Genomic DNA, 15,532 nt, shown 5'->3' with positions numbered 1-15,532 from the left:
CAGTCATTAAGTATCTGCCTTTGGCTCAGGTCATAATCCCAGGGTCCTGGGATCCAGCCCTGCATCAGGGTCCCTGTTTGGCGGGAGCCTGCTTCCCCCTGTCCCACTCCCCCTGCTCGTGATCCTACTCTCACTGTCTCTCTCTCTGTCTCTGTAGAGATAAATAAAATCTTTAAAAAAAAAAAAAAAAGAAAGAAAGAAAGGGATTTTTTTCACTTTTATATTCTGGTGTATTATCAGCACCTAGAACAGTGCCTGGCACATCTAGGTGCCCAAGAATATGCTGAATGATCAAATGAAGGACTAAAGAAAATCACTGTGGTCCCAAAATTTAATGGTTAAATAAGAAGACTTGTGAGGTCAGCTGCTTATATAAATTCAAGAATTCCTAGACAGTGTGTATTTAGCAGTTTAGAAATTTGACCTTGCTCAATTTTAAAAAATAAGTTAGTAGTAAGAGGGGTTTATATTAAATTATCTTAATTCATTATCTGTATAACTTAAAGTTCATTTTATAAAGCAGTCTGAGTAATGTCCACTTTCATGGTTATGAAAAATTGAAATCAGAATTATCCAAAGTATTCAATTATCTTTTTGTTGTCTGCTAACTCTCATATTAGATTGCTTCCTCATGTATTTGTTTATTTGTGGGATATTGTCCTCATAGTCCCCATGTTGAACAGGACTACATATAGAGAAATCCTTTGTTGATTCTTTGTATCTCAAGAATGGGTTTTGCAGTTTCTCATGCCAGACCTTCAAGTATGAATACTCTAGACTGATTTTTATGTTATCTCTTAGCTATTTCATAGGCTGAAAATGGTATAATTTTGAACCCTAAATTCTGGATGTATCGCTGACTCATTTCTTTGGACTTCTGTAGGTCCATTATTCCTGCTTTCTCCTTTTCTACTTTGTGTAAAATGTTCAAGTAATTCATCAAGGAATATTCACTTCTGATAGATGTATCTTGTTATCAACACTTCTTTTCCGGGATAGAACTGTTCTAAAGTATATACTTAGTGGGGCACCTGGGTGGCTCAGTGGGTTAAAGCCTCTGCCTTCAGCTCAGGTCATGATCCCAGGGTCCTGGGATCAAGCCCCGCATCGGGCTTTCTGCTCAGTGGGGAGCCTGCTTCCCTTCCTCTCTCTCTGCCTGCCTTTCTGCCTACTTGTGATCTCCGTCTTTCAAATAAGTAGATAAAATCTTTAAAAAAAAAAATAAAAGTATATACTGGTGTTACATGTTATATTCGTACTAGAAGTTCCAACATGCCATGACTACATAATTTGATCTGACATTCTTGACTAATCTTCAGGATTAGTTCAAGCTCACCTATATTCATATCTTATGATAAAGTAAGAAATTTAACCAGAAGTTAAGATAAACAAATTTGTAGTTTGTTTTGAATTTTGACCAATTTTTTTTTTGAATTGATGTAGTTCCTTTTCCTTTTTAGGTTTTGTTTCAACTCTGGGTGGCACAGAGTTCAGAGTTCTTCAGACGGTTAGCCCTATTACTTTCTACAGCTAATTCACCTCCTGGGCCCTTACTGACTCCAGCACTTTTGCCTCATCGTATTTTATCTGATGTGACTCAAGGTCTACCTCATGCTCATTCTGCCTGCTTGGAAGAGCTTAAGCGCAGCTATGAGTTTTATCGGTACTTTGAAACTCAGCACCAGTCAGTACCCCAGCGTTTATCGAAAACTCAGCAGAAGTCAAGAGAACTGAATAATGTTCACACAGCAGTACGCAGCTTACAGCTCCATCTGAAAGCGTTACTGAATGAGTAAGTTTTGAAGCCAAATAAGAAGATGTCTCCATGATCAGCCATTGTGGTTGCTGGCTTGTGTCTTAGCTAGAAAGAAGCAGCAAAATTGAGACATACGGCATGAGGAATGGAGAATGATTTGTAGGTACTATAATTTGGGGGAATCATTTACGGTTTTCACTTTGTCTGATTTCAACAGAAAACCTAGAAACATAAGTCAAAAGCAGGTGTTCATTCTCTTTGAGAGCTGAAATGGAGATGTTTACAAAGATTGAGCTTGTTTTAACTAACTCTTCTTTAAGTAGGGCTCTTAACTGGACCCTGCAATCTGAGCAAAATATCTGCCAGCACTGGAACAGCAAGTTATAAGAGGTATTGTTATATTCAGTAGAAGAATAATATATTATAATTTTTTAAAATAAATTAAAGCAGATTTGGACATTTTCTCAACAGAGGACAAACTTTTTGGCCCAAGTTGAATATTAAAGGTCAGGGTCCATAGACTATATTTGTTAAAGGTTTTTTTTGAGATTTTATTTATTTGAGAGAGAGCATGAGAGGGGAGAAGGTTAGAGGGAGAAGCAGACTCCCGATGGAGCTGGAAGCCAGATGCGGGACTTGATCCCCGAACTCCAGGATCATGACTTGAGCTGAAGGCAGTTGCTAAACCAACTGAGCCACCCAGGCACCACCCCTATATTTGTTCATTTTTTACTTTGCATGGTGTTATTGGTACTCTGTCTTGATCAAATGTAGCATCCAGTCATTCCAGTGACATTTTTCTGTAACATATACTTACAGGACAGGATCAAATGAATGGGCTGGGTTCCTGTTGTGTTGGTAATCAGAAAAGTCATGGAATTTAATAAATTGATAAGATCTTAGTTGATGGACCTGACCCTGTATACCAGGCAAGAAGTAGAATAGGGAGGTCAGAACTCAGTTTTGTAAGATAAAAACAAACAACAAAAACAGGTCAAAAGCATTTGACGTCTCCTTAAAATCAAAGGGCTAGTTCAGTGAAGTAAGGAAGATATGATGAACAAGAAATTAAGATAGGAAAGACATTTTGAGAAAATAAATTTTTACCCATCTGTCTGCGGTATATAAGGCGGCTATAAAAGCTACGGCATGGGGGGAAATTGAGGAGCTGTGACGCAGGGATGTTCCAGTGGTCTCTAGCGGTGGTTCTCAGAAAACCGATAAATGAATGCTAACCTGACTCAGTCCTGTCTCCCACAGGGAATATGGGAGATAAGGCAATCTCTGCTAGAAGGGACAACAAAGGTTGGGTGAATGTCAGAGAAAACATTTCAGTGGGAAGGTTGTATTGGGCAAAGCCAGAGTCTCTAAAGAATTTTTCAGGGTGCCTGAGTGGCTCAGTCATTAAGTGACTGCCTTCAGCTCAGGTCATGATCCCAGGGTCCTGGGATCAAGCTCCACATCAGGCTCCCTGCCTGGTGGGAAGCTTGCTTCTCCCTGTCCCACTTCCCCTGCTTGTTTTCCCTCTCTTACTCTTACTGTCTCTCTCTCTCAAATAAATAAATAAATAAAATCTTTTTAAAAATTAATTTTTGGCAATAAAATCAGAACTACACAGGACTTAATAGAATGCATTAGAGTAAGGGAAGATGGCTCAGGGAAGAAAGAGACTACACTGGATGGACATGAAAAAGGGGCTTGGTGCCATGGCAGAGGGTATGGACTTTGCATGGGAAGGATGTCGCCTGTTTAAAAATGGAATCTTCTGTATATGGTCCTATATGTCATCTTTCAGACAGGGTATACCAGTCACAAGCCATATCTGATTTGTTCTATAGCACCACTGTACACAATTTTAAAAGTGTTATCTAAACATCTGTTTTGTGTTTCACTCCTCCTTCTCACTCAGTTCTTCCCAGTTGTATACACTAGAGAATAACACTTTGTTCTCGCTGCCTCTAGAGGGCTCACTATCAAAATAATGTATCTGAGGCATGTATGTGCTTTCGCTAATTGCACATCTTTACTGGTTTCAGAGTATAGCAGCATGGACTAAAGTCTGTAGGAAACATTCTGTTGAGAGGATTTGCTATAACCTGATGATAGTCTGCCTTTCTCTCTCTGTTTCTTTCTCCTTTATACAGTCCAAACAAACTGCATGAATGCCTTTTCCCATGTACCGTTTAGAATGACCTTCCTTATCTTTTGTACATGTTCACATTTTGTCCATCCTTCAGTACTTCCTCAAAAGTACCTCTTTCTCAGTTGTTCCCTCTCTGTACCCATAGCTGGTAGCAACTTTTCTCCTCTTCTGAATTCTTGTAACACAGTCTATATCTTTCTGTGGTATTACACTCTTGGGCTTAGATTCAGCCCGGACTTAAAGCTTGCCAGCTGTCTAACGTTAGGCAAGTTTCAACTCCCTGGACCTAATTCCTCATCTGTAAAATGGAAATAAAATGTTGTTATAACTTTATATGTTATGACATTATGCTTGCATAGATATGCCTAATTTCCCTGATTCAGTTATGGTTCCTATTAAGGATGAAATGAGCTTCATTTATCTTTTCAGCTCATAAAAGCCTCATATATTTAAAAGAAATATTGTTGGATAAATAGGTAATGTCCTTTATGAGCTTTTGAAAACATTGTGGTAAAATGCACGTAACATTAAATTTACCATTTAGCCATTTTTTGTCATACAGTTAAATGCCATTAGGTACATAGACATTGTTGGCGACCATCACCCTTTCCATCTCCAAAACCCTTTTCATCTTATAAGCTTATTTCTTAAATAGGCCTTGTGAATTAGACATTTTCCATTTAATATTTTAGAAATCTGTTTCTGTTTTTCTTTATTACTTAGGGTAATAATTCTTGAAGATGAACTTGAAAAGCTTGTTTGTACTAAAGAAACACAGGAACTAGCATCAGAATCTTATCAAATCCTAGAACAGAAGTTAAAGCTGATTCAGCCCCATGTTCAGGCAAGCAACAATTGCTGGGAAGAGGCCATTTCTCAAGTGGATCGACTGCTCCGAAGAAACACAGATAGAAAAGGTACCAATGAGAGCTTTCCTTTGTACACATTTATCAGACATTCTTACTCTCCTCCAGTAAGATTTTGTTAGGTGGATTTCTTATCTCTATGATGTAAGTGACTCAACAAAACTTTAGTTTACTAAAAGAAAAGTTGAACTTATACATACAAATTGACACTGAATATAAAGTCTGGCTCTTATTTTACGAACAATAAGTGACTATGATTTGGAAGTTCTCTGGATCCTATGCCTCCTTCTTAAAAAACTTAATGAAGGGATAGATTTAAATAGTATTATTCCATTATTAGAACTTCCAGAAACCCATTTCTAGTTAGTGTAATAATGAGCTTGATAGTTAGGGGCCAGAAATTGAGCTTGCTTTTAAGGTAGAATACGTCAAGCCTTCAGAAATAGTATACCAGGGTCTGAGATGTGTTAAATGCCAGTATTTAATGGTGACATTGGAATGCCTTATATCGCTGGGCAAAGGGTAGTCTTCAAATTTTCCACAAAACTGCTTTCATTTGACCCAGATTTTATATTAGGTTTTACTCATTTCACTAATTCATTGTAAATATTTGGCATATTTTAAAATTTTGTGCTATAAACCAATACCATGTTTGTCCCCTGGGCCTTTTTGAAAATTATATTTGTGTGTAGAAATTGTATTGCTGCCTAAGATGATCAGTGCTTTATCATCTTGTTAGTCACTCTTTTATTTACAGCTAGTTCTATAATACTTTAATGTGTTTAAGAAGCTGAATAAGTATGTAGTGAAAGTTAACTTTCTTCAAAGGAAATGTTAACATGCTAATTGCTGATACATCACCAATAGATTTCCTTTACATCTAAAATACAAATGGCAAGTAATTTTTTTCTTCAAAGGGTAAATTTGCTAAGGATTTTTGATATATGCAAACATTTATGCATGTTAAACTTTTTGATATGACTTAAGTCTAGAGCTTTTTCTCTTTTTCAGGCTTTTTTGGGCAGGCTTTTTCTTTTCAAGTTTTTATTTAAATTCCAATTAGTTAACATACAGTGTAATATTAGTTTCTTGAGTACATTTTCTTTAAGTGGAAACACTCAGAAGACCACTGGGTGTTTAGAGATGCATTCCATTTATTCCTGCCCTTAGCATACTCAGATGTTGAATTTTAGTCACTTAAGCATGATTGTTAAACTATCTCCAAAACATTGGGCAGGTGATAGGCCATAATATTCTGCATATGTGGCTTTTGCTTGTAAGTGAAAATGATACAAATTAAGATATAAGTCATTTGCAAACTTTCTCACTAAAATGCTCATAGTGGCCATGGCAATGGGACTTTGAATAAAATGTATGATTTTTTTAAGAAGCAGGTGCTCTAGTTAGCTGTTGCTCTTTTTAGGTTATTTCAGAACTACAGAAATATCATGAGAATAGTTCAAAGTATCTTTCTTTACCCATATTCCTCAGTCATTGACATTTTACCACATTTGCCTTACCTCTGTGTGTATCTGTCTATAAATTCTTTCAGTGGTATTATTCTGAACCAGTAAGATGCAGACATGAGACCCCTTGCCCCTAAATCTTGTGTTTGCATTTTTGAAAATGGACATTCTCCTACATACCTACAATATACCACCAAAATCAGGCCATGACCACTGACACAATAGTGCTCTCGAATCCACAGTTCCCATTCTAATTTCACTGATTGATCCAACAGTAATCTTATATGCCCAGATCCAGATCACACACGGCATTGAGCTTTTATGTTCTTAATTCTGCTTTAGCCTTTCTTGTTTTAAATATAAGCATGTTATTTAAAAAAATACTCTGAGGTTATATAAGTTTATTCCCACTATATTGGAACATATATGTTCCATATGTCCCACTAGTATCATTTCAGAGATTTACTCAAGAGATACAAAAATGTAATGTTCACTTTAACCTATAAACAAATGTTTATAGTGGCTTTATTCATAATCCCTAAAAACTAGAGGCAGTCCAAGTGTCCTTCAGCTGATGAATGGATAAACTCTTCTATCCATTCACATGGAATACTACTCAGCAATAAAAAAGAAATAAACTACTGATCCATCATTACAATGCAGGAATCTCTAATGCATTGTGTTACTCAAAAGAAGCCAGAGTCAAATACTACATAGTCTGTGATTCCGTTTAAATGACATTCTTAAAACAGTGTGATTTCATAGGAACAACAGGCAGCCTATGTTTTCTAGGCGTTGGATGTGAAGGGAGGAATAGGTTATAAAGAGGCAGCACAAGTCAATGTTTTGAGGTGTGGGAGCTGTTCTTTATCTTGGTTGTGGTGGTAGTGGTGGTTATATGACTCTGATCTGTCTAATCTTATAAAATTAGATACCAGAAAGAGTGAATTTTCTAAGTGAATAAAATAAAATAGCTTAGTTTTTTCACCCACTAGTTTTGGGATCCACCAGTTTAGTAGTTCTTGTTTGAATTAGATACTGTGATTGTTACCAAATGGTAATTTTCTAATTCCACTTTTCCTTTTACACTTATTAGCCAGCCTTCTATTGTGAGGCAAAACAGCCCCCTTTCCACTTATTTATATCAATATGGATATATGGATTCTTATTTTGTAGATCATAATTTGTTAGTATTATTATTTTGTTGCTCAAATTGTCCAGAGTTTAATCAGAGGGAACCCATTCAGGATGGTTTGTGCCACGATCATTCTTCCTTTGATCACTTCTTTATATCTTCATACTTTCCTTGCCCCCACCCCTAACATCAGCCATGTGTCCAAGAAGCCCTCAGTCCTTTAGTGGGAAAGTGGTACTTAGAAACCAAGATGTGAATGCCAAGTATGCTCATAGCCACTGCGGCATTACTGTTTTTACCAATTCCCAACATACAAGGTTGTGAAATAGATCTGTGTAAATGTACACACATATGTACATTTACACAGATCTATTTCTGTATCTGTCTGTCCATATATGTTACATGCCGTGGGTTCACACCAATACCTCCAATTCAGTCCCAGTACTACAGAGTTCTTCTGTCCTTCTCCTTATTCGTACCTCTCTTTTCTGATTATGAGAAACTTGGCTCTCGTTATCGTCTATTTTTACTTATTTATTCAATCCCTTGTATGTAAGCAGTTGCCTGACAATATCAGCTGTCCCCTAAGCCACATTGCTATTGACACAGACCTGCTAAGAGTCCTTCCCAGTCAAGTGTGCTTAGTCCACATCAGGCCTTGACAGCCAGGAGTCTCCCCCCCAACCCTGGTCCCAACCAGTTATCTATCGTTACTCTTGAAAGGTAAAAATCTAGATGCTTAAACCCTACTTCTTTTTAAGTAGAGAGAGAATGGTGAAAAGCAGAGAACTAGATAGGAGACTAAGTAACCCTGTGGTTAGAAAACAAACACCAATATTAAGTATTAAAGTTCACACCTGGGTCATCTTTTCAAGCTATTACTTATGAAACTCATTTCCAATTCTAACTTCTGAGAATAAAAATAATATAAGAGAAGTGCAGGATTGAAGTTTATTTTTTGTGGGGATGAATGGTGGCATGTCTTGAGAGTGCTCCTGTGCCACGAACAAAAATTGATTTATAGAATACCTGTTGTGTGCCAGATACTATGGTGAGATGAAGAAGGGAGAGAAAAGTTACTCCTCCAAGAGTTTAATTTAACTTAAATTATAAATCTGCTGCCGTTACTGTTAACTTTAACATCCTTAATTTTTTTTATAAATTAGAAGTTATAATCACAAGTTGGACTATGAAATTGGCAAAATATTAGTATTAAGAACATTGTTTAGTTAGATGTTCACTCATTTCCTTGTGGCCTGTTGCTTTTTAAGGCAAGCCTGAGATAGTATGTGAAAATCCGCGTTGTACTGTGGTACCTTTGATGCAGCCTACTCTACACATTGCTGACAAAGATCCAATCCCTGAGGAGCAGGTAACCGTGAAAATGGTTTTTCCCCCCTAAAGAAGAGTTTCACATATAAAGGTTGCCTATCTTTCTCTGGAAGTGGCATGGATGATTTTTGACCAAGTTGTTAAATTTATGTTCGTGATGAGCTTTAAAATTACAACACAATGTATTGAACTTATGTCAGATCATTTTTTCTTAGTGCCTTTAACTCAATCCACTGAATCTACCAGCGAATTTATGTTATTTATACCTTACTATTTCTTAGATACGTAGGTGATTAAACACATCAAGAATTAGCGCATTGGTAAAGGTACCTTCTGGGATGCTGGAAATGTTGACTAGCGGTTACCAGTCTGTGCGCATACATAAAAGTCCTGTACACTTTGAGATTTGTGCATTTGGCAGCATGTATAGTATACCTCACTTTAAGGAAACAATTTTTTAATGATTTCATTAGATACTGACAAAGATTTCTTTTGCTTATCTTAAGGAAAACTACTTTTCCTTTGGTCATATTGTCTACTCAGTTCTTAATTGCAAAAGGAGACCAATTCTGTTTACTGTTAATACACAAGGGATTTTGAAGCTTTGATTTTACTTTATTTTATTACTAGAGAAAGCACGCAAGCACGGGGAGGGACAGAGGAAGAGTATCCCAAGCAGACTCCCCACTAAGTACAGAGTCCATAAGAGCTTAGCCTCACCACCCGGAGACTGAGCTGAAACCAAAAGTCAGATGCTTAACTGACTGAGCCAACCAGGCGCCCCAACGAACAAAAAATTTTTAAAAAAGTACATGACGGACAGAATATTTCTGAGGACCACGTAGGTTTGGACCAGGCTGGTATAAACATCCAGAATCACTCAAAAGAACTTCTCCCTTTCCAGCAACATCACTGCCCAGTCATTAGCTGCAGACATTGTCACTGGATAATAAAAACTCCCTTTAGGGGCGCCTGGGTGGCTCAGTGGGTTAAGCCGCTGCCTTCGGCTCAGGTCATGATCTCAGGGTCCTGGGATCGAGTCCCGCATCGGGCTCTCTGCTCAGCAGGGAGCCTGCTTCCTTCTCTCTCTCTCTCTGCCTGCCTCTCAGTGTACTTGTAATTTCTCTCTGTCAAATAAATAAATAAAATATTAAAAAAAAAAAAAAAAAACTCCCTTTAGAACCTCTATCTCTAGAAACTTGACCTGCCACCATGCTTACCAGAATAGATTCCTTAAGATGCCTGCTTCCCTTGTAACAAACTTCTGGGTCAGACATGATCCATGTACATTTGATTAGAGGATCCCAAGTTATTTGCCTGACCTCTAACCGCGAGGAGGCTGGGAAGCAAGGATCCTAGTCTGTTCCTCAGTGTTAAGAAGAACCGTAAGATGAGGTTCAAACTCTCTGGGAAGTCAGAAAGAACCACAGATATCTACCACAAAAAGACTTAACATACCTGACACCTCCCCCAAACTACCAGCCTTTCTAATTTTGATTGGTTTTGCAGAGCTAATAACTAATCTTAATCTTGACTAGATCTATAGAATGATATCAGAGCAGAAAAATAATGATTGAAGTTATTAAACTTTCTTTTCCATAATCCCTTTTAGTATCAACTGTTAAGTTTTTTTAAGACTTCAGTTTATCTATAGTAATAGTAATATATTTGCTCTGTTTGCCCACCTTTGCTTTAGTGACCTGTGCCAAGAGTCTTCATTTTTTAATCTTGGAGATGGGTAGGTACAAGTTAATGAATGCTACTAGAAAATTGTCTGCTTGGAGTAAAGTGCTTTTTCTTATATTCATTTTCAGGAATTAGAAGCTTATGTAGATGATATAGATATGGACAGTGATTTCAGAAAGGATGATTTTTATTACTTGTCTCAAGAAGACAGAGAGAGACAGAAGCGTGAGCATGAAGAATCCAAGAGGGTACTCCAAGAACTAAAATCTGTGCTGGGATTTAAAGCATCAGAGGCCGAAAGGCAGAAATGGAAGCAACTTCTATTTAGTGATCACGGTAAGCTGACATCAGAGTAAAAGGTTATTTTTAATGTAGGGGTTTATTTTAGCTATATAATTCCTATAGCTTTAATTTTAGGGATTTGTCAGCAAGTATAGTACTTTTTCTTGTGAACACAGATCAATATGATCAAAAAAAGAATAGGTATATAGTCAAATTGGGAATTTGAAATCATACTTTTTCATCAGGTATTTGATGTTTTACTAAATTTTATTTGGAATGGGTGGTGCATTGAAAAAATTAGAGTATTTTCAAATTTAGTGAATTTGAGATTCTACACTCTGTTCTTTTCATGTTGATATCATAAATACCTCAATGAAGCCCCAAATTAATAACTCTGTGTTCACCATTGAAACAAATGAATTAAGATCTACGCCAGTTAGCTACATCATTAAAGTTCCTTAATTGTTTTGAGCTCTTCAGTAGATGGGAGAAGAGGAGGTGTTTTTGTGCACACTGTCTCCTTATTTGGATACGGTACAGACAATTAGCATTAAACTCCATTAAGTTTCCTGCTCTTCTTATTTTTAGTCGGAGTTCATGGGAAATAGGGGAAGGAATGAGGAGAAGCTTAATACTTAACAATATCAAACTAGCTAATTCCTAGTTGTGAATTAACTTCTGTAGATCTCTTAAGTAGAGAGAGTGGGAATCCCCTTTTATAGAGTACTTATGCGGAGCCTCAAAATCACCTGCCTTCCTTTCACAGACCTGTACCCCTGGGGCTAATAATACATTATATGTTTATTTTTAAAAGATTATTAAAAAAAAAAAATCACCTGCCTTCTTTTCCTGTTCTCTTTTTCACTAGAAGTTTATAGATTACCTGTACATCTGGAAAGTTCCTCAGGTTTTTTCCTTTCTTCTCTTAGTAGTCCTACCATTCACCCTTGTCCAGGTGCACATTTCTTGATTTTATCCTTCCCATTGGCCCCCTTTATAGCCCAGGTCCTTATTAGATTGTGCTTATATATTGTAATAGTCTCTTAACTGACTTCCATTTTCTTTTTTATTATGTAAACTCTGCCCCCAATGTGGGGCTCAAACTCATGACCTCAAGATCAAGAGTCTCATGCTCTGCCGACTGAGCCAGCCTGGCACCCCAGTAGACTTCTGTTTTCAATACCTTTTTCTTCTAAGTTACCCTTAGAAGATGGCTTCTAAGCTAGCTTCTATCCTTGCAGACTCCCTCCAGATTTTTCTGAAACAGTAGTACATTGATAGTGGCTCTCTAGCTTTAAAAGCTAGGGTGGTTCTCCCTTTCCTACCATATTAAATCTCAACTTTTTATTCCTGGTTTCAAGCCTCTCTGTCAAAATAAGTCTATCATTTCCAATTATATTTTCTACTCTTTCTAACATAGATATCCTCCTCTGGTTATATTTATCTAATTAGACTGTGGTTCCACAAACATTGTTTTTATTCATGAAAAACATTCATGCTGGGGTGCTTGGCTGGCTCAGTCAGTAGAGCATGCGACTCTTCATCTTGGGATCATGAGTTCAAGCCCCACATTGGGGGTGGAGTTTACTTTTAAGGAAAAAAAAAAAAAAACCTTAATAAAAGAAAAACATGCATGTTGATCTCTTTATATCAAGAATCCTATCTTCTCCCCAAGCTGCCCTTTCTCCCAGTTGCTCATCCATGAATCGTCCTCTCCCTGATAACTCTCCCACCACTACAGAGCCTCACACCAGGAGGCACACTAGAGGGAACTGGAAGGAAGTCTTGAGCAGCGACATATGGAGCGGGTTAAGCACTTCCCAGGAGCAGCAGTTAAGATATTCCTGCAGCCTGTTTGTTCATATGCTGGGCCTGCGTGAACCAGAGATGATTGTGTTTTAGGCACTCTTGTTTTCTATGCATCCAGTGTTTTTGTCTCTAATGAAATTACAATCGGTGGGGGCTTTAGTATCCCCGACAGTGTTCAGTCAGCAATTACTCATTCAACAAGTAGTTCCTGAGGCACTGTTTACTCCTGTGTCCCTAGTGCATAGACGAAGAGACAACAATCCTCGTACTCCCGGAGACTTACGTTCCGGCAGGGTTAACACCTGATCCTGCAGTTGTACAGATTATTTTGCCCTATTTAATTGCTGCATTCTTTAAGAACTAGATTTATTGACTAAAAATGTATGGGAAGACTGCAAATAGCATTGTATATAAACCTGTATCCTTTCTATTGCTTAGTGTTTTCTCCATATAGCTTTAAAATTCTCCTATTGACAATATGGGCAAGGATATAATAATGAAAGAAATGTGTGTCTTTTTTCAGGTATGTGCTTCTGGTAGTTTACATTTGAAAGGGCAATAATGCTGATTTTGTTTGCGGAAATAAGTAAAAAGCTGCTGATACCATAAAATGCTTTTTTCCATGAAAAATTTCAGTACATCTTCCAGAGTTGTTTTCATCTCTGCCTACAGGGGTAAAGTCCGAATGGAATTAGAGAGGGATATTCTACACTGGAACCTGCTGTGGCCATTTTTTTCTGTTGTTGCTGCTTCCCTAGTGGAGTTACTGCAGCTTAGGGATCTGTTTCTTGGAAATGGACACCTTTTACAAATTATTTTTTAAATAAACGCCAGATCTTCAAGAAGCACTTTCTTTTCTTCCGTCATGCTTCCTAATATATTGTATTGTACTAACCCCTCATACTGGGAGGAGAGACTGCCTAGCAAGCAACCCACTGCCTACTAACATCAAGAGGGGCTAAATAAATCTTCATTTTCCTTGAAAGGACAACTTCTGCCGTATGGATATGATATTTATGTATTATGCTTTGTACAATAGTTGATTTTGAATCCAGGTTTTGTTTTCTATTTTTCCTGTGACATTTCAAAATGTGTAGAAGTTATGGCTTTACTTTCATCAGGGTCTTATTAGGTGGTTGGCAAGTAAGTTGAATTATGTGCATATTTTTTTCCATGCTGTTTTAACTTGTAAATATATATGTGCTGACGATCGTGATTATTATCTGGATGACTTTAGGCCTTTTAACTGACACATTATCAGTAAAAATCACTCTGCTTATTCTTTCATAAGATGGTTCTCAAGCCTCAATGTGTATCAGAGTCAAGCATAGGGCTTGTCAATACAGGTAGTCCCACCCACAGTGCCCCCTTCAGTAGGTCTGGGTGGGACCCGAAAGTGTGCATTTCTGTCCAGTAACCTTGTGATAATGACTGATGCTGCTGGTCTGGGACCACACTTTGAGAACCACTGCTTTAATGTTTTGAATAAGAGAACGTGTGAGGTGTTTCAAAATCTTCATCATTACCCCATCTCATTTCATTTCTTAGGCATTCTATCTCTTATAAAAAGTTCTGGATTTATAAATTCATACAGATTTTACTAGAAAGTTTTATTTAGCTTTTATTTATTGTTCTTTATAAGAAAAAATTACTGGAGTTTAAATTAAAGTTTAAATCATTGCTGGGTCCTTAGTTATTACTTTTCTTTCTTTTTTTCTTTCTTTTTTTTTTTCCTTTGAAGCTGTGTTGAAATCCTTGTCTCCTGTAGACCCAGTGGAACCCATAAGTAATTCAGAACCATCAGTGGATTCAGATATGGGGACAGTTGGTAAAAATGATACTGAAGAGGAAAATAGTAAACCCTCCACAGCTGACAATGAAATAAGTAGTAGGACTGAGTATTTATCTGAAAACCCTCTAGATGGTAAAAATAAAGACAATTCTGCAAATGAAGTCTTCCTCCAAGGAGCTGAAGAAAGAGTGTGTTACCAATGTGAGAGTGAAGAGGAATGTCAGCAGGCAGATGTAGATAGCCTGTCCACTGCCCTTCCAGCTCCCAGGGACTTATTACAGCCCTCCATTAAGCAGAGGCTGGCCCGGCTCCAGCTGTCACCGGATTTTACCTTCACCGCTGGTCTTGCTGCAGAAGTGGCTGCTAGATCTCTCTCCTTTACCACCATGCAGGAACAGACTTTTGGTGATGAGGAGGAAGAACAAATAATACAAGAAAATAAAAATGAGGTAGAAGAGAAGTAAGAACCAAGATTTACATGAAGGGTTTTAAATTGTTGCTTTTATGCAGGTGTTTTAGCTTCAACACTAGATAGGTGATCCACTGGAAAGGGAAAACGAGTGTTAAGTTTACTATATATAAAGCTGAGATGTGAATTTACAGCAAGAACCCTGGTTTGAACAACTGCTCTGAAAATAGTAGCTAACCTGTAAATGGCAAATTTTTAGGAAAGTCAGAGAAAGGTAAGGGCTCTTTCAAATAAACTGCTGTTCTACTTGCAGTACAACTGATCGATCTTGGGAATTCTTTAGGTACTTTTAATAAGAAACAAATTTATCATTTCTTGCCAGAATTTGCTAAAATGACTGGGATAATTCTGTTGCAAGAACATTAACATTTAGTATGACTCCTTTTTACTGTATTCTCGCAGTTAATAACTGCAGCTATTATGTTAATAACAACTTGTTTGTATTTTATTTTTGTTTATACCAGTCTTAAAGATACAGGTTCTGAATAAAAAAAAAATTGAATTCATACAATTAATGTGTACTGGGGTTTGGAACTCAAAAGTAGTGTCAAAAGTACTGGGATTGTGAAATGTTTCTTACGTTTCCTTGTTCATACCTGTATTTGGTAGTTAATTTTAAGATGTCCTAATAATCATGAAAAGAAAAACATTGTACTGTTTTAAAAATTAGCCTTTCAGTTATTTTTTTGTGTTTATCTTCTGTTCGTGTTATAACTAATAGGGTATGATGTCAGAGTGGGATCTCTTTGGTTCAAGGCCCCATTCTCAACTTTGCAGCAAGTTCTTTGTGTAGGTT

General features: G+C 37.3%; 1 protein-coding gene across 8 annotated transcripts in view; it reads left to right on the top strand.

Annotated features, from left to right (window-relative positions):
* The window catches only part of VEZT (vezatin, adherens junctions transmembrane protein), a 65,605-nt gene extending 50,358 nt beyond the window's left edge, over positions 1–15,247 (top strand). For 6 of the 8 annotated variants that reach the window (XM_082739268.1, XM_082739267.1, XM_082739274.1 and 3 more), the window contains 5 exons: positions 1,461–1,792; positions 4,623–4,816; positions 8,638–8,738; positions 10,513–10,720; positions 14,217–15,247. In XM_082739268.1, the coding sequence (XP_082595394.1) occupies positions 1,461–1,792; positions 4,623–4,816; positions 8,638–8,738; positions 10,513–10,720; positions 14,217–14,731 (1,350 nt within the window). In that variant the 3' untranslated portion in view covers positions 14,732–15,247. Of the gene's footprint in view, positions 1–1,460; positions 1,793–4,622; positions 4,817–8,637; positions 8,739–10,512; positions 10,721–13,147 lie in introns of all 8 variants that reach the window. The other 2 variants (XM_082739273.1, XM_082739272.1) reach the window with 1 other exon arrangement.
* Positions 15,248–15,532: the final 285 nt, after the last annotated feature.

The sequence above is a fragment of the Mustela nivalis genome (genome assembly GCF_964662115.1).
Source record: "Mustela nivalis genome assembly, chromosome: 7".
NCBI lineage: Eukaryota > Metazoa > Chordata > Mammalia > Carnivora > Mustelidae > Mustela > Mustela nivalis.
The sequence above is the reverse complement of the archived record's forward strand: the minus strand, read 5'-3'. Positions and strand labels throughout refer to the sequence as shown.